At 42.9% G+C, this 26,687-nt stretch overlaps 1 protein-coding gene across 4 annotated transcripts in view; it reads left to right on the top strand.

Moving 5' to 3' along the window:
* The window catches only part of ASIC2 (acid sensing ion channel subunit 2), a 464,091-nt gene that overhangs the window by 282,347 nt on the left and 155,057 nt on the right, over nt 1-26,687 (top strand). For 2 of the 4 annotated variants that reach the window (XM_078377910.1, XM_078377911.1), the window contains exon 2: nt 5,503-5,580. The exons of 1 other annotated variant lie outside the window; for it this stretch is intronic. In XM_078377910.1, the coding sequence (XP_078234036.1) occupies nt 5,503-5,580 (78 nt within the window). Of the gene's footprint in view, nt 1-5,502; nt 5,581-18,324; nt 18,964-26,687 lie in introns of those variants that run through there. One more of the 4 variants, XM_073004296.2, reaches the window with a different exon arrangement.

Genomic DNA, 26,687 nt, shown 5'->3' with positions numbered 1-26,687 from the left:
CCATACTATAACCACCTTTCCAGGTGTTTCCAGCAGGGTTTGGAGGATGCAATACATATACCTTTGCTTAAAGCATTTTTCTTGATTCACTGATGTAACCCATCTGAAGTTTTCTGATCAATGTGTAGCACTGGATCTCTGTTTCTGGCACGTTGCGGCCAGCCTTAGATTAAGATTTGCCCTTTGCACACTGATGCTCTGGTCTTTACTTCTTCACTACAAATAAGACAAAGATGCTCTTCTTTTCATCATCTTTTCAGACATTGATTTTTCTTATGTCAAGAAATCCTATGAACAATTCAGACTTCTGCATGCACAATGATCCCTCTTTACTCTAGAGAAAAACGCCATCATTTCTTCTAGACTGCATGCCAAGTTCAAGAGGCAGCACACCTCAGGGCATGATAAAGCTCCCTTCATCCATGGGAGGTTTTTATGGCAGGAGCACTTTATGGGGGCGGCCGCTTTTGGAAACAGTGGCAGGCGCTCTCTCATGTTGTGCATGTGTTGATATTCCCATCTCTTGAGGTGTCTTAAGAAGTGTGGAAATGTTCCATTTATCACCTTATTTTAACAAAAAACAAAAACAAAACCCTTGTGTGTCATTCAGTGGTAAATAATCCTATGTTGGATGTTAGCTGGAATATATATTCCTTGAGGAAGCAGAAAGTGAGGAAAGGAGAAGGTGGCTGTCTGTTTTCTTAATTTGCTGGTTGATTTAATTTGCATTAAGTCAGGGAGGTGAAGAAGATGTGACCCCCCTCCACCTGACATCCGTGAGTGCTTGGAAAATTAGCCAATTATACCATCTTTGAACAGCAGCCACGAGCTTCATCAAAAGCTTATGGATGGTTCACACATGCATGTACCTCACACCATTACCATCCATGTTTAAATTAAACTTCATTTAGGAGCAGGGTCTCTAATCTGAACTATTATATAAGATGACTTTCTTTTGAAACAACAACAACCACGTCTCGTCGTCAATTCTGATTTATGGCAACCTTTTTCAGGGTTTCGTGTTGTTCTTATGCGCTGTCAAGTTGTAACTGACTTATAGAGACCCTAACAGGATTTTCAGGGTGAGATATTTAAGATGTGGTTTTACCAGTTCTAATCCCCAGGGTTTTCTAGGAAAAGAGTATTCAGAAGTGCTTTACTGTTCCCTGCTCTGGGACTGTGCAGCTTGCCCAAAGCCACACAAGTTGGCTCTACTCATAGGAGACACAGTGGGGGATCAAACTCCCAACCTCTGACTCTGCAGCCAGATACTTAACTCACCGAGCTATCCAAGAATAGTATTTGGATATAGTGGTTTGGAAGCTTTCTTGATGTATAGCAAGGTATAGAATGGACACATAAATTACAATACAAATTGATCTGAGATGATAGTTTATCATTCTTGGGCTCTGTATTCACTGGTAATATTTCACTTTGTACATGGTCAGATCTCTGTGTTTTAATATTTCAAATGGTACTGAAAAAGATCCTGAGGTTCAATCCTCAGAAGAAGCCCTGGAAACACATAATGCATGTATTTAGGGTGATCCACATCAACATGGTTTCTTTTTATTACTCCATAGACAACTTCTCTAGAATTTTGTCTTTCCTCATCACCAATCATGGCAGTTTAGGATTGCCAGAGAAGAATGATAGACTTACATAGATTATATGCAAAAGGAATCCTACTGTTTTGCAGGCACTTTTTAATTAAACCAGAGTTTCTTCTATAGCAGTGTCTACAGAGCCATAAAGAGCTTTGGAGGTTGATTAAGCAAGCGGAGCACTTTTGCAACAACACACTCTCTCTGAAATAATAAAGAGACGAGCTAGAACAGCAAAATTGTACTGAAGACAGCAGACAGTAACAAATGGCTCACAATCCTTTATTTGTTAATTTGACAATGCAGATAAATTTCTCTGCTGGAATCCCTCTCAGCACATGGTAGCGTGTAGAGTAGACACTTGAGTTCATTTAGAAATCCAGCCAAGAGAATCGCTTGTCATTCTTGGACTCTATATTCAGTGCATTTTAACCTTTCTTCTCCCTAAAAGCTCAGTGTGGATTACTGCAATGTGAGAGACAAATCAGAGCATTAAGAATATCTTATGCCATATGCAATGCAAAGTACATACCCTCTCCCCACCCCCACCCCGATGGTCATTAACAGGCAAGGGTGACTCATGGGCTGTTTAAATGCTCTTGCTTCATGTTACTTTGAAGCCTGCATTTTGAGTTACATGCATCTTCCAAAATACTGTAGATACCCCCAGATCCCCAAATTTTATCCTTTCTGGACAGAGAGTGGCTAAGATATTTTAGTACAAAAAAGGAGGAGCTTTGTTGGAGGCTTCTGTGGACTGGCACTGCTTTTCCGTGTTCTGGCATCTGCACCCCTTTGCTATTTACATAAACTGTGAACTTTTTTTAAAAAAAAATCATTATTACAACAGAGACTTTGTTACTTCCTCCAGAAGAGAATAATAATGCAGTTCTATGGTTTTGTTCAGCTAGTAGCTGCTAATTAAACTGGAATTTATCCTATAGCAGTGGACCCTTTTAAGGAGAAAAGCAAGATAGAAATATTTAAATAAATAAATAATAAATAAATGCTGGTATTATGTCTGTGAAAGGCAATCAGGTGTGTGTGAACAGCACGTAAGTATGAATTTATTTATTACGGTCGGGTGACCAGCTCATAAAACATATTTACGGCTAAAATATACAAAATGCAGTTTAAAAATATACAGCCAATTCATAAAACATATTATGTGGCTAAAATATGCAAAGTGCAGTTTAAAAATGTACAATCAGTTCATAAAACATATGTGGTTAAAATATAAAATATGCAATTTAAAAAGTGTACAGCAAATAAGTATAATAAAAAATTAGACAATGAGAAGAAGCAGAAAGTAAGTGTCTAATCAATCAATCACACATTGAGGGAAACATTTGTTTCCTCCTCTTTCAACATTTTCCCTGGAGGCATAAAAGTGGTGTTTGCATAATTATGTTATAAACTGCCCAGATAGTTTATACAGAGGGGAGCAAGTCCATGCTAAGCACAAACAGGTGTGTTTTATCCATGTGGGGAAGCTCTGCTTCAAATGGCATGTAAACTTTATCATGTACTGTACAGTAGTCTGGCCTGAAAGGGCTACTGTCTCCATGCACTGCTGCTTTCAGCAGCCAGCCTTAGCCCTTTGCCCTTACAGAGGCCAACAGTCATGTGAAGAAGAGCTTTCGGTGGTGGAGCCTTATTCCCAGTGGCAGACTAACAAGAAGCTACAGTGGGGTCTCGACTTGAGAACTTAATCCGTATTGGAAGGCAGTTCTCAGGTCGAAAAGTTCTTAAGTCGAATCTGCATTTCCCATAGGAATGCATTGAAAACCATTTAATCCGTATCTGCTCTTTTTGTCCATAGAAACTAATGGGAAGCTGCTATTCCGCCTTCTGCCACTAGAGGGGGATAGTTTTTTCTTTTTTCCTTTTAACCTAAGATGACTTAGCTGTAAAAAAAAGGGGGAAAAAGAGTTCGTAACTCAAATCTAAGTTCGTAAGTCGAGTCCATATATTCCTATGAGAGCGGTTCGTAAGTCGAGACCCCACTGTATCAGTTTCCATAATTAAGTCCCAAGGCTTCACCCTGTATGTTCAACAAGCATTTTGACAATTTTGAGGGGGCTGAATCACTCACTTATTTCTTTTGGGGCTCCCAGAAGTCCTGTTTTTAACACTAAGCAGTCCATTTTCATTGCAGTTTGTCACAAGACACATAACATTTACATTTAGAATTGGTCCTTGGATTGTCTTAATTTCCTTTTCCCTCCCCATCCATTTTCCTTTTGTGTCATGTCCTTTCTTTATTCTAAGCCCGAGGGCAGACACTGACTTGTTTCTTCTGAGTTTTTAAGCTATTCTGGGAATCTTTCTAATGAAAGAGTAAACAGGGTGTGTGTAAATGCTTTTTTTAAAAAAAAGAAGAAGAAGAGGACCAGCAGGCACAGCCTGGTCTTAGGAACTTTCAGTCTTAATAAAGTACAGTATTAAGACTTTGAAGCCTTAGGGAGCTGAGCCAGGGTAGGGAGGGAAGTGACAGTGCATTTCAGAATGAGAATGGAAAGTGTATTTTCTTATGGTCAAGCAATATCATGTTGTGTTACCATAAAGAAAATGTTGATACATAATTATGAACGGTTGCTATCTGGCATCATATACTGTTAAGCCTAAAAGCATGTACAAGATGGATTTAATCTTTTGTCAGAGAAGCAGAGGGAAGATAAAGCAGCACCATAGAATTAAGGACTTTGGAGGCAAGGAGCTGTGTGTTATTTAAAATCCTACCTAGATATGCAATATCAGTGGAACTTTATAGAGATATTTCATGTGAACGGTTAAAAACTAGGAAGCTAGGATGTATGTAATTTTTACTAAAATTCAATCTCTGTGGATATATTTAAAGTGTGAGTTATATTAAATGTGTGAATGGCAAAGACAGTTTTGCTGCTTAGTAAACAGAAATACTGTACTACTTCTGTTCAGCAGCAAAGCGTTTTAAGAACAAACCTGGTTGCACCTGGTTCCAACACAATAGTGCATGAATGGAGAAAGGCCCCTAGTGGGAGGCATCTGCTGTCAAATCATAGCCTGTGACTTCTGCCCACAGTATGGTCTGCATTTCCCAGGCAGGTCTGTAACTCTTTAAACACTGTGGAGGTTTATTAAGGATTAATATACAAATAAATAAGCAGAGCTTGGAAGTAACTAATTGTAAACAACGAGGACCCTAGTAATTAGTTCTTTCCCCCCAAAATAAAAGTGTAACTATGGGCTCTTCCAGATGGAGTATTTGGCCCTCTTCTCGGTGCTGGAGGGGTATGCTGTGCGCCAAGCAACCTAACCTACAACTCTTCTTTTTAAGAAAGACACTTCTTTTAAACTGATCTTAAGAATCTGTTGAAAAATGAAAGAAATCCATGTCACTCCTGGATCTTCTCCGTTAGAGGATTTTTTTTTAAAAAAAATTTTTTTTGGAGTGATAATTGAAAGCTTTTCAACCTTGGAGCTCTGCTGCAAACATGAACATCATTTGGGAAGCACCATAACGCAAAACTATGCCCCTTGGGACAAAGAGGGATATTAAGTTAATCTTGCTCTCCAGAGGCATGAGATATCATGGAAGCTCACCCCAAAAACACTTGAGATAAAATATATGTTGTATGGCTGGTGGGAAGAATGTTAAAATCATCCGTTTAAAACCTGGTCATTTTGCTTGCATAAATGCTCAAAAAGGCCTATAATAATCATTATATGCTGTCAAGTCTTTTATTTCATTTTATTTCTATACCGCCCATCTAGCTCCCAAGGCCACTCTGGGTGGTTCACAATAAGACAATAATTGACATCAACAAGCCAAAATAGTAAAGAAAAATAAACACACACAAAACATTATAGATCACTTATGCAACCTTAAATTCTGACTTACGGCAACTCTTTTCAGGATTTTCCAGGTACTATGTGCGTGTTCAGTGCTGTCCAGTCAGAACCGACTTATGGTGACCCTAATGAGGCTTTCAAGGTGAGATATTTAAGGTTTTACCAGTTCTGTCCTCTCCCAGTGAATTTCCATGGCCAAGTGGGGATTCAAACTCTGTTCTCCAGAGTCCTAGTCTGTCATGCTATCCATGATACCACACTAGGTACTATATTACATTATAAATATAACTTAAGAGATAGTTGCACTTCCTTTGCAATACAACTATAACTTTTTGGTTACTTTTATAGTTCCGGGGGTGTGGCCTTATTAAACATTCAGAGGAGAAATATCACATGGTTCACTTGATCTCTTGTGTGAGTTGAGGGGATGCCAAGGTGGGCAGAAAGAGAGTTTTATACCACAGGTGTGTGGCTTGCAGCACTGAGGTGTTTTTCTTTTTAAAGCGATTAGAGATAACTGTCTGTTATGCTTGAGAACAAACACAAAGAGCTTTTTTTAAAAAAATTGCAGTGAATAACTATGAAGCAACTTGCAAATATGTAATTATAAAGCAGGCATGTGGCAGCTTACAAAAACACAACAACTATGCATCAATGTGGCTTTCTGATTTTTAAAAGGATCAGACTGGAAGCAGGAACGGAGGAAGAAACATTGAATCCGCACACCGTTCAGTCAGCATCTAAACATATTGTGTAACTTGCAAAGCTGCAGATAAGCCAGGGCTACACTGTAGGTAAAGAAATCTCTGATATCCCTTTTTACAGTACCTCATCCTAAATCTACCAACATTAATAAAGACCTTTTTGATTGCTCATCATGACTCAGGTGGGCTGAAGGTGCCACGAGACTGCCCACTTGGATTGGGCTGGATCAGTATAAACTGGGTTGCTCTGAGGTGAGGTATCCTATTTTAATAGTTTCAGGAATGGAAACCATACCACACCTCAAAGTGATCCTATTTAGCCTCCACATCCTCTTCTATCTCTCCCTTCACAGAAGAGTTGCAATGTTGTTACATTTATAGGTCAGTGGCATGCTGGTGAATTAGCTTGCCATCAAGTGACATAGCACTGGACATTGCATTGAAGTGGGGAGATAAAAAGATCTCCCTTTATATCCCAGAAGCGGAGTGGAAGGAAAAAATATTGGTTAAGTTGCATGCTGGTGAATTGGTGCATCATCAAGTTAGTCACATAGTGCTGGTCTTTTTAAAAAGCAGTGACAACAACAAAAAAAGATATCTCCCTCCCCCTCATCTTTTGTCTCCTCCTCCATTAAAATCTGGGTTTTCTGTTTATTTTTCATGTTTATTTTTCATTTATTGACTGGTGGCATTTGATTTGATCTGAGCGTTAGCACCGCTGGGACAATCCTACACATGCACTAAAAAGAAAGTGGTAGCCTGTCCTAGGGACCTAAAAGGTGCATGTAGGCATGGATAGAGGTTGGGATGGGTTGTGATTACCACAACACTGCGTGGTTGCTGGAAAAGGGAGCAAAGCAGCATGATTCCAAAGTGGTCCAAACTGTAGGAGAAAACACAATCTGATTGCACCTTGATTTCATTCTTATGTGGCATCCATCCATCCATCCATCCATCCATCCATCCATCCATCCATCCATCCATCCATCCATCCATCCATCCATCCATCCATCCATCCATCCATCCATCCATCCATCCATCCATTCATTCATTCATTCATTCATTCATTCTGCCCATATGCATAGGACCAGTCTAGGAGGTTTACAACAAGCTTTACTTTGAGAAAAATAAGAAGATATCTGTCATGTAGTGATGGTTAAATTTGCAAAGTAAGAGTGTACTCTCAAGAAGAAATTTAGTCAAGAAGAAATGCCTTGCAGGATGAAGCCAGAGATTAAATGGAGAGTCCAAATCCAGTTCCTATAAAATCAGTCCAGAAAGGAATGAAAATGGAGTGAGTTAAGGGCCAGTAAGCTTGGGAACAAGAAGTAGTTAAGCAGGGAGGAAGGCTGAGAGCCAAGATTCTGTTCACAACCTGAGTCTGATCCTGACAGATTTAGATAGTCAGCTCAAGGTTGACTCAGCCTTCCATCCTTCTGAGGTTGGAAAATTGAATACCAAGCTTGCTGCAGGGGGAGGGGAAATGTGTGGCCTCCATAATTAAACTATAAACTGCAGAGAGAGTACTTTGAGTGCTACAGGGCAGTATATAAGCAGCACACTTTGCTTTTGCTCAGAAAGCAAGGTAATAACCTTCCTCCTGCAGTAGTTTGAGAAGAAACAGGCCTTCCTGTATTTGTGACACCTGCTGTGTCACCCCTTACTGGATTCTGTGATGGAGTGCCAAAATACAGTATGTCACTGTGGCAGCAGAAATGAAAACTTTCACATTTTCATTTTTTAAAAAAAGACATAATGGGAGTACAACTCTGACCTCCCAGTACCTCACCACTGTGTTTACTGATTCATCTGGTACCTACTTGCTGCCCACTCAAATAAATATTGCAGTGAAGCACCAGCTCCAGCACCTGACCAGTTAAGTGTGAGTTTCTGGGTACAAAAAAGGTACTACTCCAGTCTCCTGTCACAGTAATAGTACAATGCCCACACACAGATGATGCCTGCTGGAGTGTGGGGCCTGATCTGGCTTCCCTTCCAAGCAGAACTGTTTGTGCCACACTGAGAGGAAGCATTGGGAAAACTGGGACTAGGGGAGACATGACACCCTGCCCCACAATAAGGAAACCTAGTCATTGCTAGGACATCAACTCAGATGGAAAGGTATGAGAAAGAGACTGAGGAGAAAACAATCAGGAACTGTCATTAGGGCCAGACCTATTGCTGTGCCCTAAAATGGCAGATATGTGGCTTGGGGGGAGGGACTTTCATGAGCCCCCAAGCCATTCTTTTTCTCTGTGACAGAGATCCTAGTCTTATTCAAGTGCTGAAGTAAGTTTCAGATGTCTGTCCAGTCAGCTCCTGTACATGGAACAGAAGGGGTCGTCATCTTGCATCTAGCAGCAAAACCTCTTGGGCTTGCCCTGCTTCTCACTCTTATCTGAAGCACCTGCCTCAGCTTGTCTAACAGTAGAACCTGCCTCAAGAAGAACTCATTTCAAAATATGCTGGGCCAAATCATTTATTTTCTTGGGCACCTGGATGTCACCTTCCCTCTTTTTTGCTTCAGATCCTCAGCAAAGGGTGGGCTTGTGAAATCCTGGCTGGTTTGCTAGCTCAGTGCCAATTTTTCAAGCATCAAAAGCATGAAGGCTTGCTAGTCCTCACAACAATGGGCTGGTGAGTGGGATTATTTGTATACACTTACATCCACTAGTTTTCCACATCCATTTGTCAGTTCATGGCCCATGCATTAAAAACAAATATAGTGACAGAAAGAAAAGGTGGGAGAGGGACAGAAAAGGAAAATAAATTCCCCACAGTATAGATAATGTTCTTTTAGTGCTCCAGGCTGACTGCTTTAAGAATAGCAAATGAAACAAGAGAGTTTTCTTGCTGCCATTTTGACAACACACAGAAAAGAGAAGGGGTGGGTGGGTAAAAAACCCATATTTCACATATAAAAGGAAAGAAGAGGAGGAAAGACCAAAACAGTGTTTTCTACTGTAATAAAGTAATGGCTTTAGGAGAACTGAAACACCCCCTGACGAACCTCAAAGATGTGTGGTTGCTATCCAATTACTTCTCTGACTGAAACACCATTATTATAGGGCTCTTTGAGTAGTACCTTCTAGTGGTACTAGAAGGAAAGCAGTCGCAGAACCTTGAGTCCAATCTCTGTCATTTGATTCTTTGTAGTACCTTATGAACAGAGTATATTTGCTAAAATTATGCTGCCAAATGTGGATGCTGCAGGTTTCCATTACGAGCTTCAATTCTTTCTAATTTTTTTTAAGAGGATAAAGGCCTTTTTGTTGTAGGAACCTTGCAGGTTATAGCTTGTCTTTTTGAGTTTATAACTTTGCAATTTTATTATGTGTTTTATGATTTTACTGGTAGTTTTTATTGGCATGCCTTTATTTTGTGATTTTATTGCACTCGACTATGGCAGCTCCTAGGACAACAACAGCAAACTTAAAATCCTTTCCATATTTAACACCCAAAGGGTGAAATTCCTTTCAAGAATATACTGGAAGATAATTATATTTGCATATACCAGTTCTATTTTGCATAGTATATTCTTGATAGCTAAGTTTCTAGTAATTCCACAATAGTGAATCAAGGAAAGAGAAATGAATTGAGATGTAGCTGGACATCAATATAAGCTTTGCAAGCTGGAGAGAACAACAACAACAATCCATCAGATCAATTCTGACTTAATGACAACTCTTTCCAGGGTTTTCTTGGTAGAGAATACCCAGTTGTGGTTTACCATGCCATTGTTCTGAGGGTATCTTGGGACTGTGCAGCTTGCCCAAGGCCACACAGGCTGGATTTTATCCTGGAAGTCACAGTAGGGAATCAAACTCTCAACCTCTGGTTCTGCAGCCGGATACCTAAACCACTGAGCTATTCAGCCAAAGCTGGATCATTAGCTGGAGATAAATCAGGCAATAATTGCAGACCTTCAGGCCAGCATAAATGATTCCTTTTTTCACTTGAAAAAGAAATTCAGTGACCCTCGTGGTTTTAATTGGTATTTGACCAGTTCTGAAGTCTTAGTTGGCTTTGAATGATATTATGCTAATCTAGTCCTTTTATACTGCCATGGTTAGTTATATGGTTTGTTTATCGCAACGTTTTGATGAGATTTATGCATCACATTCACTTTTTGTTTACTATGATATTTGAGTCTTTTATGGTAGCTGCCTTGTGAGGGCACGTATCTTCAAAGGCAGCTTATATATATTCAGAATAAATAAAACAACAGACCCATTCAAAATGAGAACATAAATGCAGCTAACAACAAAACCTTCTATGTTCTCACATTCTGCCCCTTGACTGGCCAACCAAATGCCCATTGGAAGTTTTCAAGAAAGGAATGAGCGAAACAGCTCTCTATTTCCGAGCTTAAAATGCCCCAGCAATTGGTATTCGGGGCACACTTTCTTTGATGATGTTAGTGATGACTAGTCAGTAACAATAGCTTTATCTTCCAAGAATTTATCTAACATTTCAAAGAGGGCCATATTAATGGGCTTCACTGCATGGTGAACTCCATTGATTTTGTGCTCTATCAAGAACACTTTCAATTTTTGTCCTACCTCCCACCACTCAACTTCAGTGAAAAATTCCAGCTTGTCATATTGTAAGTGTGAAAGCAAAAAAAAAAAAAAACTTTTTTCATTATCTGCTTTCTCTACTGCACATATAACTATACATTTTTACCCTGTCCCACCTTCTGCATTTCTCCTTCCACCACAAGCTACAAAATCCCAGCTGTTGTAACCTTTGCCCATAAAGGAGTCATTCTAACCACTTCATCATTGTGGCTGTCTGTTCTGGCACCTTTTCTAAATAACCCTTTCTGAAGGATAGTAAGCTGAACTGCATAGAATATTCCAATGCAGGTTGCATCACACATAGAAGTCTGAGAATATGGACCATTTTATTTTCAATTCTTTTCTTAACAACAACCCCCAACAGAGAATCTGCAGTTTTCAGAGCAGTTGCAAAGTTTCATCAAGTTATCCACCACAATATGAAAATATCTTTCTGGTCAAAGTAGTTACAGACAGCTTGAATCCTATCCATCTAAGTTGGAAAATTTTGCCCAAAGTTGGAAAGTTTTGCCCAAATATACATCAGTTTAGATTTACTTCCATTGAACTACATGTGCTAATCAAATGCCTAATTCTGCCCCAACTCCTCCCCAAATCTACAGTCATCTTTTTCCTGCTCTTCACTGTCCCTTTTTGTTTCAACCAACTAAATCATTTGCAACCCTGGCCAGGTCACTGCTAACCCAAGCTCCAGATCATGCATGAAAATTTGTAAGGTAACTCTGCCCAAACTGTGGGGAGCCCCACTGTTTACGTCCCTCTGTTGTGAGAACTGTTTCTCTCTCCTTAAACAATGGCAGTAGAAACACACTCTGTCTGCTTCTGACACAGTCTCCCTTATACTTATGTGCATACTTGCATAGAGGCAGCAAGCAAGCTCATGCTGTTAGGTTGAAATCTTATCTACACCTGCTTGGGAGTAGGTGCCATTGAACTTAGAGAAGTCTGCCACTGATTGAGGGAACATGCACGGCACTGTGCTTAGAAAATGAAAATGAGTAGATAATATTGGTTATGTTTCACAGGTGCCTACCCCATGCAAACATGTGCTTGTGCTTGAACATACACTGCTTTCTACAGATTCCTTCAGGCCATTCAGTTAGAGGCAGCCTTCTCGATCCTGTCCTGCAGGACATGGTCTTCTCCAAATGGCACCCTCTCTCTCTTCTATCCTATGTCCTACACCTGGATAATATTCGGGCAGTCCAGTAGAAACTAAAGTGGCACCTGACACCTCTGATGGTTCTGCTGCAGTCTTTTCTCCAGGCATAAGCCCTGTGTGTCTGTTACGAAACTGCTGAAGTGACAGCTTTTGCACACATTTTCCCAGGCCTCGGGCAAAATCACAGTCTTTTCGGCAACCTACTTAAGAGTTTCTGCTTTGCAAAGCAAAAACTAAGCTTGGCCTGCCTGGATCACATGGGGGGAGTTGTGCAAGAGGGAAGCGAAAGAGAACAACTCAATCACAGGGGCTTGGTGGCACAATTGTCATTCAGAAGGAGTCCTGCCCCACTCATCTGCTTTATCCTTGGATAGAAACCCTTATTTATTGCCATTCACAGGTAGCTTTAGCCCCGTTTAATTGTACAGTAGCCTATTGGGTTATTCAGTATCATATTGTATGAACAAGGTCCAGGGTTGCACTGTGTAACATTGCTTCTCAATATCATGCATGCAATGTAAGACCGTTCCAGAGCATGCATGTGTATGGGGCAGACATCTGCCTGTGCGCATACATCAGTATCTGAACTTAATCCTTGATAAGTGTAAGATTACCAGACTAACGCCAATTATTCTTCTGGAGCTACAGCTCATTGTTTGGGATAGTGATGTCTTCTTTGGGATGCCATCAGTATCCAGAAAAAGCCAAACGAATGGTGCATCATGAAGCCATGTAGTATTACACACTTTTCAAAAACTACAGAGAAGCTTGCTACAGTCAAAATATACAACAAAATCAAATGTTTGGTTACATTTCTAGCTTTGCTTTAGCCCAAAACAGAAATATGTGTTTTAATTTTTATACAAGCGCAGCTCACCATCTCATAAAGGTGGCGGTGCATGCAGTTTGTGAAACAATCTCACTCCTAATTCTTTTTAATCCTTTGAAGATTAAAAAGAGTGGAAGACCTCACTACTGCATGGTAGTATCATCCATGTGTACCATCTTGGGAGATTACATCATCATCATCATCATCATTAAACTGTCAAGTCCTTATGCCCTATGGATCCTAGAGTTCCATTTTCAGAGCTCTAAAGTCCAGGTTACTGTGAGACACTTGTTTACATATTCCAATTTCAAATAGGATTGGATTGGTTTGTTTTTGTTTTGTTCCTATATCACTGATAATTTTTAAATAGTAGTAAAAGGCCTTGAATGTTTTTTTCTCACAAGAGGGTTTGGATCAGCTCCTTTGTGGGTTGAAAGAACCCTTAGAAGACTGCAAGGCCAGAGTAGTTGGTTTTGCTGTCCACACAAGCAGTGCGATAGTACACTCTAGTCATTTTTAGAATCTGGACTTAATGTGGTCTTACTGATGCCATCCTTATTTAGATCAGGGATGGGCAACTGTGGCCCTCCATATGTTTTATTTAATGCAATTTCAACAGATCCTGACCATTGGCTGCGTTGGCAAGGGTTGATGGGAGTTATAAGTGAAAACACTTGGGGGACCAGAGTTGCCCATCCCTGCTTTAGTTCAGATGATCATATGTTTTACTTCACTTACTTCAGAATATGCCACCAGCTCTACAGTGTTTCCAGAGATCTCCTTCTTGCTGATTGGAGCCATGGCATCTGCTCCAAAGTCTTGCCCCAGTGGTACCATTGATTCAGCAGTTATGAGAAAAAAATTGGAGTAAGTACCAAGGTGGACATGTATGGGTCTTTCACTAAAGGTGGGATTCTAGCTGAAAGGAGGAGCCTCCCATGTATGGATCTCTGCATGTGTATATTAGTCTGCCTGCAAAAGGCATGATTGATAAATATGAGGCATGGCCGAGCAACTCCCTGGCACATATATAGGTTGAGCTACACTCAAGTATAGAAGCTCATATGGCTTAATTAGGGCTGGTTAAGAAATCTGGTGCATGGTATACCTGTGTAGCAGGTCAAGCGATAGACGAGCACTTAGGAAACCTGGGTTTGAATCCTTACTTGGCTGTGGAGTGCGGCTGTGGCAAAACTAGCCTTAACATATCTGATTTACATTGCAAACTCTATTAGATTTTTTTATAAGTAGTTCCAACCTGGCATAGGCATCCTTCAGTCTCAAGAGACTATGGTGAACCTGGCACAGCACACTAAAACATGCAAGAAACTTAGCACCTAAATGAGGGATGTTTAATAAGGGCTTTTAATGCTTAGGAAATACCATTATTTGTCAAGTTTTTAAGGTCTTGAAATATTTGGCCATGTTTTTCTTTAGGATAACAAGATATCATTTATTATAATTTAAATATAAGTAGATGACGTATACTTTTTAAAATATAACTGTGGGCAGTTAAAGAGATTATTTTCCATGACTAGTTCTTGTGAGTACAAAACCCAAACTGAACCCACCATCAGATCCATTGTTTAACGTACAGTATATTAATCAGTTAAAGGATAGTTAACTAGGGGCTAAAAGCATCCCATTAACTATACAGTGACAACACTGATTTCCCTTCCCCTTACAATTACACTGCATCATAACATTTGAAGCTGTAAGCCAAATAGCATAAGCTCATAGAGCTGTTTTCACAAAGCTCTAAAACGTTAAACTTGGTGTATATCCAAAGACATGATGCATTTTGGATAAGGATTCAGAAATAATGGAACCTTGGGATTTGACATTAATTCCAGATTTTGGAGCTTAAACACTAAGCTTCTTGGCCGGGGGGGAGGGAGGAGGAGGAAGAGGGAAAAAAATAAGTAGTGAAAGTTCTAGGAGGATACTTACCTGTTACTGTAAATCCTGGATAGTGATGAGGAAAGCTCTGATACCTGATCATTGCACGATAAAATAATGCTCAATACTGTCTTATTGATCAAAAAGACCTGTGGGAGGAGGCTATAAAAAGCAGATGGTTAACTGACCTGGAAGACTATATACAGTAGAATCCATGTATTGGCAGAGGAAAACACAATAAATTTGCATACTTGTATTTGCAGAGAAAAGATAATGTGAAGGGAGGAGGGAGGGACTTGGGCAGTTGACATGTACATTAAAATTATATAATGACTAGCAACTGAAAGTATGAAACTGAACTGGTTTTTTTTCAAGAGCTCAGCATAATATGTGAACAGGGGCATCAGATGAAAATGATATGTTGCCTGATGTGTTATTGGCTTATCACTTGTGCAAGTCAATTGTTGAATTCAGTGTGGCTAACCTTTGTGTAAAATATAGATAGGATTACCATGTATAAGTCCCCTCTGGTGCTTTTGGTAGAAGGAACAACAACGTCCTTTTAAATCCAATCACTTTAATTTAATTTCTCCCCCCCCCCCAAAATCTGGGCCATTTAGAATTATCCATGCGGCAAATTTGGCTTAAATTTCAGATTTTCAAAGTCCCTAAATTTCTACTTAAGTAAAGTAGAAATTATCAGGAAATAATAGAAAAACTCAACATTTGCTTTGCTAAATGACCAGAGGTCCATTTAATCTCACACTTAAGAGCAAAGAGATGGTTGTCCCAGTGAAATTCACAAACATAGTGAACTTGATTTATCAGGACCAGTTTGATTTTTTCCACGACTGTAAGGAGTTGTAATCTGAAAAATAAACTTTCCATAGCATGATCAGCACGGAGGCTCACAGAACAGCAGTGCAGAGTTTAATACCCAAATTTATTCAGATTAGTATGGCTGAAATCCTGTGTGCATATGTATTGGAGAGTAAGCTGCACTGATCTCTGTGGTGTTTTACTTTTGACTGCATAGGATCAACTTGTGACATCGAGCTTTAAGGAATGATTTTCATTCTGCCAAGGTGCCTCAGTTTTTATTGTGTGTGTCACCTTGATAGCTCAATAAATCTAATACAGTTAGTTTTGGGTTAAGAAATGCAAAGAATATTGCCATCAAGGGTATTGCTTAAAACAGCTGTTTCCCAACCTTTTGCTTTAATCAAAACTCCCATAATCCCTGCTCAGTGTCAGGACTACAGTGTCATCATCCCCGGTCATTAGTCACATTGGCTGGGGCTAATAGGAGCTGTCCTCTGAAACCCCTGCACTGCAATGAAGCAGTTGTCCCAACACAAGAAAGAGACTCTCAGACCCAGGTTAATTAATATTCTAATTCTCTGACATCCTCAGTGCCAATCACAAGTAGTAGTAATGCAGTGGTGCCCCGCTAGACGATTACCTCGCAAAACAATGAATCCGCATGATGAAGAGTTTTTGCGATCGCTTTAGTGCATCGCAAAACAGTGTTTCCTATGGGCGATTTTTGCTATACGACATTTCAGACCATGCTTCGCAAGACTTTTTTTGAGGGGGGACCGATTTTCGCAAGATGACGATTTTAACAGCTGATTGGCACTTCACAAAACAGTTTCTCTATAGGCAAATTTTGCAAAATGACAACGATTTGTCCCCATTGAAATGCATTAAACGGATTTCAATGCATTCCAATGGAAAACCGCATTTCGCATGATGTTTTCACAAAACAGCGATTTTCACGGAACAAATTAACATCGTCTTGCAGGGCACTACTGTACTTGAATGCCTTCCTATCACCTTATTTGCCTACCAAAGCAGAGTTTCCCCAAGTCACTTTGATCAGCAAATGATTCCACTGCTTCTACTGTGAGGGGAGTAGGGAACCCCAACCCAAATGTAGCTGAGCCTCTCACAGCTCCACTATTTGGAATCATAATAAAGAAAGTGCTTTTAGTGAAGTGTTCTTTCTTCACAGGAGAAATAACTTGCTGAGAGGCCATAAGTCACCTGGATGGCACATGCTTTGCATGCAGAAAGAGCCAGGTTCCATATAATGAAAAAAAAAGATCAAAGATTTTTTGCAAGACCTTGGAAAAGCAGTACCGGGTACAGCTAGAAGTATTCTAACTCAGTACCTATAAGGCAGTTTTCTATGTGGATCCACAGGCAACCACCTCCCCCACCCTCAAAAAGGGAAAAAGAAGAACAAAATAGTTTCTAATCACTTGCAGGATGCAAATCTAATCATAAAGGTCCAGCAAAGAAAGAAAGAAAGAAAGACAGTAGCTCAATGTGGACAAAACTTTTTTTAAAAGATAAAACTAAGCAATGAAGGGTGCAAAGACAAATTTATTCAGCAACCAGCAGATACATGCAAAACGTATAAAGCCTCAACTCAGTTTGAAGCACAGATGGCCTTTTACGGGGGTGGGGGAATTTTATACATTCCTGATGTTGAGTCTTTGGCATAGGGAAGCCAAAAAGGAAAGACTTGTCATGCACCATACGGCATCCTGTAATCGGGACCAGAGGATCGTCTCTTGTTTTCATTATCAGCAGCAGGTAAAGAAATAGTGCCTCTGGGCATGTGCAAAAAGCCCCACCCATTTTCACTCGCACCTCTAGGAGAGTGAGGTGTGGAGATCGAGGAGAAACTGCGATTGCAACTCGTTCGGCTTTCAAATCTCAGCCTCTTCTTCCCTCTTTCCTTTTGGGACACTCAACTTTTGGGAAACACACGACCTCCAAGCCCTTTTCATCGGCCGAGGGCTGCGGGGAGAGGATGAGAGAGAAAATCCAGTTCAGAGGCCAAAAGGATTTGCGTTTTCGGAACTTGCCGTTCCCCTCACTCCACCGCCAGGCAATTTTAATAACTATTTTTAAGAGCGTGCATTTAAGCCGATTTAATCGTCCCGACTCTCTCTCTCTCTCTCTTCCCCCCCCACCCCGCCCCGCCGCTCCCCTTGGACCTCCTCCTTTCTGCACATAAACACACTCCGCGAACACCCCCTTCCCGCCCCGGCTTCCAGCAGGAGGAGGAGGAGGAGGAGAAGGCGGCGAAGGCGGGGGAGGAGCCGCAGCGCATCCTCGATCGCCGGCCGGAGGGAGGCTGATGTTCGCGGGCCAAGTGCGGCGCCGGATCTACTGAAGCGGCAGCGGCTCGGCCAGGGGGGCGCGCGGCGTGCGAGCCCCCTCCCTCTCCCCCATCTCTCCGTCCCGTCCCTCCTTCGATTTTTCTGCCCCTCCTTCCGCCGCCGCCGCCCCCCCCTCCATCGGTGCAGGACGCCGGAGGGGTGGCGAGGGCAGCGACTGCGGAGCTCAGCGCCGCCTCCTGCCTCTCCCCCCCCCACCCCTCCGCCGCCGCCGCCGCTGCTTTTCCTTCCTCGCTCGGATCGGATCTACGGAGATGAGCCGCGCTGGGAACCGGCGCCTGGCTGCCCAAGGCGGGTGGCAGAGGCGGCGGCGAAGCGCCGGGCTTCCTTGAGCCGTCGGGAGGATCGCCCCGCTTCCCGCGCTCCTGCTCCTGCCGCCGCCCCCGCCCCGGATGCCGGTGCCCGTTTGACCTGAGTGGAGCGGCGGCCGCCCCCTCGGCCCGGCGCTCCGGGCCCCCCCGCCTGCTCTGGATGCTGCCGCTGCTGCTGCTCCGCGGCTGGCCCCCCTGCGAGGGCTCGGGAGGCGGGGAGCGCGCATGGCGGCGGCGGCAGCGCAGCACCAGCAGCAGCAGCAACGGCGGCGGCAGCAGCACCAGAAGCAGCAGCAGCAGCAGCGGGGCTCGAGGGGGCGTCCCCGGCCGCGCCCGCTGCGGCCCCGGCTCCCGGGCCTGCGGGCCGTGCGGTGGCGTCGAGCGGCCCCGGCGCGGCGGGCGCTGTGGCTCCTGGCCGTGGCCACCTCGCTGGGCTTGCTGCTGGCGTGGTCGTCCAACCGGCTCCTGCACTGGCTGGCCTTCCCGTCCCACACGACGGTGCGCACCGAGTGGAGCCGCCAGCTGGCCTTCCCGGCCGTCACGGTGTGCAACAACAACCCGCTGCGCTTCCCGCGCCTCTCCAAGGGCGACCTCTACTACGCCGGCCACTGGCTCGGCCTCCTCCTGCCCAACCGGACGGCGCGGCCGCTGCTGGCCGAGCTCCTGGGGGCCGAGCCCGAGCGCCTGCGCTGGTTCGCCAAGCTGGCCGACTTCCGCCTCTTCCTGCCGCCCCGCCACTTCGGCGGCATCAGCGAGGACTTCGTCGACCGCCTCGGCCACCGCCTCGACGACATGCTCCTCTCCTGCAAGTTCCGGGGGGAGCAGTGCGGCCCCCACAACTTCTCCTCCGTGAGTCACGCGAGCGGGGCGGGGGGGGGGGCGGTCAGGGAGGGAGGGTGTCGAGGCCGGGTGGCGGTGGCGGTGGTGGCCGCTGGCAGCCCCGGTTTTCCAAAACTTAGGAAAAGTGGTGTAACAGACGGACACTCACCGGGTGTAGCTCCCTGTGAAGATGCAGGGATGGGAGGAGGAGCCGCACCTGTTGAATTTCGTGTCCTTACTAATTGCAGAAGCTCAGTGGCCAGGGCGAGAAAGAGACTGGTATCAATTTTTGCATCTTAATATCATCTCTCTTTTTGCATGGGTCCTGGCAGCCGTTAAGTGTTGGCTGTTTGCATAGTCCTCCGGCCGGTTCATGCCTTCTCATTTATTTGGAGGGATGTGTCATACAGTTGCTATACTTCTCCACCTTAACTTGTCAGGGTCCCAGATAATGGAAAGAGGCAGAAAACTGAAGCGGGGCAGGGGGTCCTTTGGGCAGGACAGCTTTGCCCTAGTGGGGAAACACAGTAAATATGAAACATTTGGATGTGCTGCGCTTGATAAAGGTAGCTTTTTCCTTAATGTTAAGTAAGGACAAAGTTGAAAATGAAGCTTCTGTGCGGTATACAGGTCTACTTGGGGTGAATGCGATGAAAGATTTCCATGTTATTTTTCTGGCAATATTATGTTGTTCAAAAACATCTGTGTAAGAACCAGATATTTGGCAGATGGAATGTTCACCTTTTGCTGTGACCAGGAAGAGCAGTACCTGTTGACTTTCCTTCTGTTATGGAGCTTTGGTCTTAATTGGTGCAATTGCCTTGCAGTTGGGTAGGAAAGAGCCGCCCCGCAGGGGAAGGCATTACTGTATTAGTAGCTCTCTTTGGAAGAGGGAGGCTTGTTCATTTCCTGGGGCTCTTCTTGAGGAGAAAAAAGAGTGGAGGGCCCTCATAATCCTTCTTGACCTTTTCTGGAGCAGTGGGGAAGCGAGAGAGACTGTGGAGATGTTGTACCATTTTCCCAATATGTGGGAGTTTATGTCTGGCCAGGGAGGAGTTCAGTGGAATAAAGGTTCTTTTTAGAAGAGTATGGCTGTGTAGCTCCCTGACATTTTGAAAGGCAGGAGAAACAGCCTAATCCACACCTTCTTTATTTCCTCTGGAGCTGATCAGCACCTGAGGTGAGACAGGCTTTCATTTTCTTGAGGTGTGTAAAGAAGAGGCAAGATGGAGCACAATCATTTTTTCCCTCCTAATGACCTTTTTTATTTCCAGTAGCAGTGTGGGGTTGCAGTGTCACTTGAGGAAGGAAGCCTAGCTGCAAAGGGAGCGAGGATGATTCTCTCAAGATAAGAGTGGCAGCTGGCAAAAAAAAAAGGTTTCCCTAATAAGATGTTAAGGGGGAAATTTGAAACCCATTTCAGAATAGAGTCCGTGCTTCCTGGTGAAAGAATTTCAATAGAAGTGTTTTCTTCTGGTGGCAAGTGGTTGGGGAAATGTTGTTGGGAGTAAGGCGGCTTATCGCAACAATGAAAATGTAGCACTTTGTTATGATGTCGTTGTAGAGATGTATATTTGGAGATTCATATTTCAAAAATTACTGGGCAGGCAGGCTTCCAAGGCTGGATGTGGCTCTTGACGTGGCTTGCAAGCCTTCGCATTTCAAAAACATACATACTGTTGTTTACTTAGTGCAGAACAAGTGTACCCTTCAAAGTTAAACAGGGGAGGGCATGTTAGTTTCATTTATAATGCCCAACACTTATGAGATGTTCAAGTATGTAATTTAATAAATGCAAAACATCAGTCGGTAGTAGGGGTGTGTGTGTGTGTTTGTAAATTCCCACACTGGAGGCATAAACAAAAGGCTTTGCATGCATTATGGCAGTAATGCTTACTGGCCCACCATACCAAGGTGTGGGTTTATTACTCCCAAATCACATATGAAAAGAGCTGAGCGATTATTGGTTTTTTAAAGACTGGCAGCTCAGCTCATGGCAGAGTTGAGATTCAAACTATAGTCTTCTTTACTCGTGGCTGAGGTCTCTTTCCTCTTCCATGCTACGCTGGCTTCTGCAGCAGTTGCAATGAGACAGAAGGGGAAATGTTGTTTTCTGCTACAACTGTTCTGATTGCAGTGAGGATGAGACAGAATTAAGGACTCCTTTTTTTAGAGAGAATGGTCCCTGTCCTTACTGCACAAGGAAGTTACCAGAGTGGTATCGTTTCTATCCTCCTCTAAATGATCATCACCAGAAAGCAAAGCCAAAGAAAGCTGTGGTGAGATTATCACTGAAATATATCCTCTTACGGATAAAATCTGGGGACCTTGTATATCAGAGAACTTTGTTATGAATGTTGCAGTGAGCAGGGTTGGAAATCTGTGGCCCTGCATATAATGCTGGACTACAATTCCTATGTGGTCCAACAAACGTAGCTAGTAGTCAGTAATGTTAAGAATGGGAATGCAACTATTTGAAAGTCCATAGATTCCCTGGTACAGAGATAATTGTTCCTGATTATCATCTTTGTTTGCATGAATAAAGTTTAAGTTGTAATCATGATTGGGGAGGAATTTGAGGAAACTACTATGGCGGGCCCACAGATAATAATTTTGGCTCAGTGGCCTAGTACAGTTTTGTGCTGGGGTCTAGAAAGAACCGGAGTCTCTGTAGCAAAAAGCTTTTACAAACAAGAGAAATGTGAGAGAAAGAAAAAACTGCCCCTGAGGGCTTTTTCATACAAAGCCAGAAACCTGGATTTGCCAAACCAGTAAACACTCATTAAGGAGCTTTAGCCAACTGTGGCTCCTTGAAAAGTGCACCTGAATGTTAAGTGTATGTTTGCTGCATTCATGCCGTGCTGTACTTCTAAGTGCATGCCTCAGATTTTTACCTAAAAGTCTGATGTATAATGTATGTGGGTCCTCAAGTGGGTGGGCAAGTTAACTCCCAGTGAATTAACTGGTCCTGAAAACAGTTGACCGGAGATGGCCTGTTAAGGATGGGGGATTTTCCATGTGTAGTATGATTGATCTGTGCAAAGAATGATATTTGAAAGAATAACTAGTAGGACATTAAATGTGGAAAGCTGAGGACAGTATCCATAATCCACATTGACCTATGTGGTGGGGGTGTTGTGGAGCAACAGCAAGAATGCAGTGAATATAGCGAATATAGCTGGTTCTGTTCCCAGCGTACTTGGCGAAAGAAGTTACTGTGCTGCTCTCATGGCAAAGACATGTATTATACAAGCTATTCTTGCACCCTGTTTGGCTCCATTTCATGTCTTTGTTTTATTTTCTTTTGGGGATGTGTGACATGGCAACTTTCTCTCTGATCTTCAGAGTTTGGAAAAGTTGCTTTATTAGATGATGGCTTCCATTGTTCATTCTGGTCAGCCAATTCTGGAGGTTGCATGTAAATTCTCCAAGTTGTGTAAGCAGTTGTGGAAGCTGGAATTCAGTGGGTTGTTTCGGCTTGCTAGGTCAAAGAAGAAGAAGAAACCAGTGGAAACAGTCTCATTGAGAGGAGTCAATGTAACAGCGTGCAAACTTCATAGTTTCACAGAATGGTACTAGATTAGCATCAGTATTAATCTTATATGGTAAAATTCTAAATGTCTTGGCTCGCTGCTGACATTGTGTCTCATCACAGTCTTATAATTGCTGCTGAGAGCAGCCTCATAGTGGCAAGGCCCTCCTCCATGTGTCACAAACCACAGAAAGCTGTTGTTAATGGCCACTTTTCAGCTTTGGATTTTCTTCTCCACATACCTTGACATGCAAAAGGTTAACATTTCTAAAAACAACAGGAAACTGCTCCTGTTCAAGAAAGTTGCTAGTACATGCTACTGAGCAAGTATTTTTAATCACCGGGGGGGGGGGTAACATTGAAAAACACATGCTTTCATACCATCCTTGCATTATTTCAGGGTACTTTTCAAAGCACTGAAGAAGCGGTTGAGTGAAAACACGAGAGGAAGAAGTTAACCGATGAAGTGTGCATGTTGATAACTTGATGGCTTGCTTGTGTGGATGGGTCACTGTGTCTTTATGCATTGCCAGAGTTGCAGTGCTTTTAAACTTGAGTTCACATCTTCACCTGCTCAGTCATCAAATGGTAAAATGCAATTGGATGGTATGACTCAAGACTTGTAGTTGGGAAGAACCAAAGGCCTGATTGCTTGGTGACTTTGCTGCAAATCGGATGAGTGTAGAGGGTGTAGATACGTGCTTGAGTTGGACAGGAGGTCTGAAGTAGAAAGAAATCACCCTGTGAAGGATATTAAGGCAGAAGCAAGCTGAGGCATGGTTGCCTTTAAACGTATAAAATGCAAGGGATTCAGCCTGCTTGAAAGTCCCATTGTGTTACCTGGAGACATATCATTCCAATTCTACGTTGGGATGTCATTCTTCTAAAATAAAGAAAATGCATTCAGTGTATATTCAGGGGCATCTTTTCTTTATTCCTTCCAATGCTAAAAACAGGAGTGAGGCTTTGCCTGGGGCACAAGCTCCCTGGCACAGAGGTAATCCCTGAAGCCGTTAGTACCTGCTGATGTTCCAGGTCATGTACAAGCCTACCTGTGCCTCCCTTCCATCCTCAGGTCATACCGACACTGAGATCTCTGTAACTAAATCTAGATACTGACAGGTTTTATTGGTGAGAGTATTTGGAGCAAGCGAAGCTGTGGTTGCAAGGTCAGTGAATAATGAAGCAATTCCTTCGCACCTGCTTATTAATTCCACCCTGTTCCTTTCCATCAGGGAGTCATAATTCTCAGCTCAGCGGTAACCATTACACCTTAGGGCTATGATGATGTTATAGTAACCCTGAAGAGGCAAGGCTAAGGAAACATTTGGCTTCTGCCTTTCAGCCATCTGCAGCTTTGCTCCCATCTCCCTCAAAATGTCTTCCAGGATTCAGCAGAAGAGATGGGGAACAATCGGCATTGCTTTTTTGGAAACTAGATAGCTCTGTCCCTCCCTTAATGGAAAAAGAAAGGAGGGGAAAAAAGAGCAGTGACTGATAGCTTCCTTGAGTCATTTGGAGCTGTTTGTTCAGCAGGTGCTGTTTTCTGCTCCCGGTCCGCTGCCTGTTTGTGGCATGGCCAAGCCTGGATTGCGTGGGCTGCTCTGTGGGTGGGCAGAGAATGGCTACATGTCTTGTTCCTTCTGTTCGTCTTCCCTCTAGTCATTGTTGCCCTTCCTTGAAGTCTCTGTTGTTTATGTTTTGCTTAAAAGGTAGTGACCAAGAGGGAGAGACAGTGCTGTATCGAGCTGTCATTCTGCCACAGTGATGGAATGAGTGGAGGAAGTTCTAATCAGTCTGAGGCCTGTTCCTTCACTAGGTAGCTTAGGACAAATGTATCATGCATTTCCCCATCTTTAAAAGGAGACTGCTAATAGACTGTATGGTAGGATCACAGTATTGAAGAAAAAGGAGCAGTAAAGGGGCTAAATTGTTTGACCTTTTGTGTATACCAGGGATAGAAAACCTGTCACCCACTAAATGTTTGTTGAATCAAAACTCTCAACATGCCTACCCACAGATGGTGCTTGCCTGAAGTGGTGAGAGTTGATGTCCGAAGAGCATAAGGAGGGAATAAGTTCCACATCCTGGTGTACACAGTCCCTTCTTTGCTGTGAAGAGTTGTATGCATTTCCAGTTCAAGGTCAAGCTGTGACTCATGGAGATGCCAAGATGGCAACGTATAATTATCCTGAAACGGGAAACGGAGAGCAAAAATAAGTAAAAGAGGCACAGCATCTGGAGTGAGGAACTGAAGGCAAGGTTTCAGGACCAAGGACAGGGCAATGGGTTGCTGATCTCCAATGAAATATACTGTGTCTCTCCTTTCTCTTCCTGGCTCCCAATAGGTTTGTTGTACTGCAGAGCCTGTTATCCCCAGTCAGAAGGGTCCTGTCTGCAATCCAACACATCTGGAAGGGCTCAGGGCAGGAAGAACAAACATATGTTACAGGAACGTAGGAGGGCAACCACATTTTTTTCTTCACTGTATCTGCACTCCATCTGACTGAAACACACCAGGAGGATCTAGGGTTGTTGGGTTTTTTTTAAACAACCTCAAAATGTACATGCAGATAAACTGATCCTTTCCCCATTTTGCTTCACTAATGCTCCTTTCCTGGTAGCATTTTTTTTTCTTTCCTCCAGCCTTGCTCTGATTCTGGAGGGGAACTGAGTTGTGGAGAAAAGTGCAATCTGTTGTGTTCTGTTTTAAATGTTGCAGCAAGGAACAGCAGGATGGGTTTGCATTCCTTCATCTGTGCCATGTTGTAGTAAAATTGTAGCAAGAATGTAGACACCATGAACACCTTCATTTCAAGCAAAGTGGTTGTTTTTGTTACGTTTGATTTGGACTTCTAGGCTAATCTACTACTCCATGATGGAGTATAGTCTCTAGATCCCACAAAGTAGTAGTCCCTTTCTATTCAGCACTGGTTAGGCTTCATCCTGTGTATTATATCCACTTTTGGACACCGCACTTCAAGAAGGAAGCTGGCAAATGGGAACAAGTTCAGAGAAGGGCAACAAAGATTATCAGGGGGCTGAAAACTAAGCCCTAAGAGGAAAGACTGAAAGAACTCAGCATGTTTAGCCTTGAGAAAAGAAGACTGAGGGGAGATATGACAGCGCTTTTCAAATATTTGAAAGGCTGTCATTTAGAGGAGGGACAGGATGTGTTCTTGATCATCCCAGAGTATTTGTATTCCTGGCTTGAGCAGGGGGTTGGACTCGATGGCCTTCTAGGCCCCTTCCAACGTCATTATTCTTTTGCTCGAGGACATAAGAAGAGTCATGCTAGGCAAACCAAAAGTTGCCTTAGTTCTACATTTAGTCCCCACAAGTGCAGAACACAAATGCAGCAGTACCTTCCTGCATATGATGCATGGCCACTCATATTCAGATGGATGCTGCCTTTAGTATAGGAGGTAATAAAATGAACAGTAGCTATTGATGTTCTCATTCTCCATGAATTGATCTAGTCCCCCTGTGATCCTTTTCTGTTAAGCTTATGGTTGAATGAAAAACTCATCTGGAGAAACTATGATCAGAAAAATAGGACCAGGGACTCCTTCATCCATTCGCAAATATGAGACATCACCCAATACTTTTTCTTAATGATGAAGAGTAAATGCCCCTATTTAAACAGAAAAACAACTTCAATATTATTTTTTAAGGTGGAAAAGAACTTTTCCTACTCCAGAGTTCAGCTTTTTGAGGCTACTTTTTTATTGATGGGGGTACTGTTAGAGGATAAAAGAGATAGATTTCATGTAATGTCTAATTTGGCTCCTAAATGTTGCTACAATGCTGGTCTGGTGGTCTGAAGTTGATTGCAACATGTAGTCATCTGGAAGCTGATCAGTTCTCAGTCTAGAACTGAGTTCTGCACACAAAACTTGGAGAAGTTACTCCCATGGACAACTGGAGTATTCTGGGAGTTATAGACCCAAAAATGTTACATTTCTGGACTGCATTTATAGAATTGTCATGGTGGTTGTCTCTGATATGCCCCTTCCCTGCCTCAGAGGAAGTTATGGCCACTCTTTGTACTGGAGTTTAAAAGGTAAAAAGGTGAATTAGTTCATAGCATTGAGGTTTTTTTTTTACTTTTGCATGCAACGGCAGCATGAAGGGGAAGATACACCACTCTTTCCTGCAACTGATGTATACTTTAGGCTAGTGATGGCAAACCTTTTTGAGCCCGAGTGCTCAAATGGGGGGG

This window comes from Pogona vitticeps, chromosome 6 (genome assembly GCF_051106095.1).
Source record: "Pogona vitticeps strain Pit_001003342236 chromosome 6, PviZW2.1, whole genome shotgun sequence".
NCBI lineage: Eukaryota > Metazoa > Chordata > Lepidosauria > Squamata > Agamidae > Pogona > Pogona vitticeps.
This window is presented reverse-complemented; position numbering and strand designations above follow the sequence as displayed.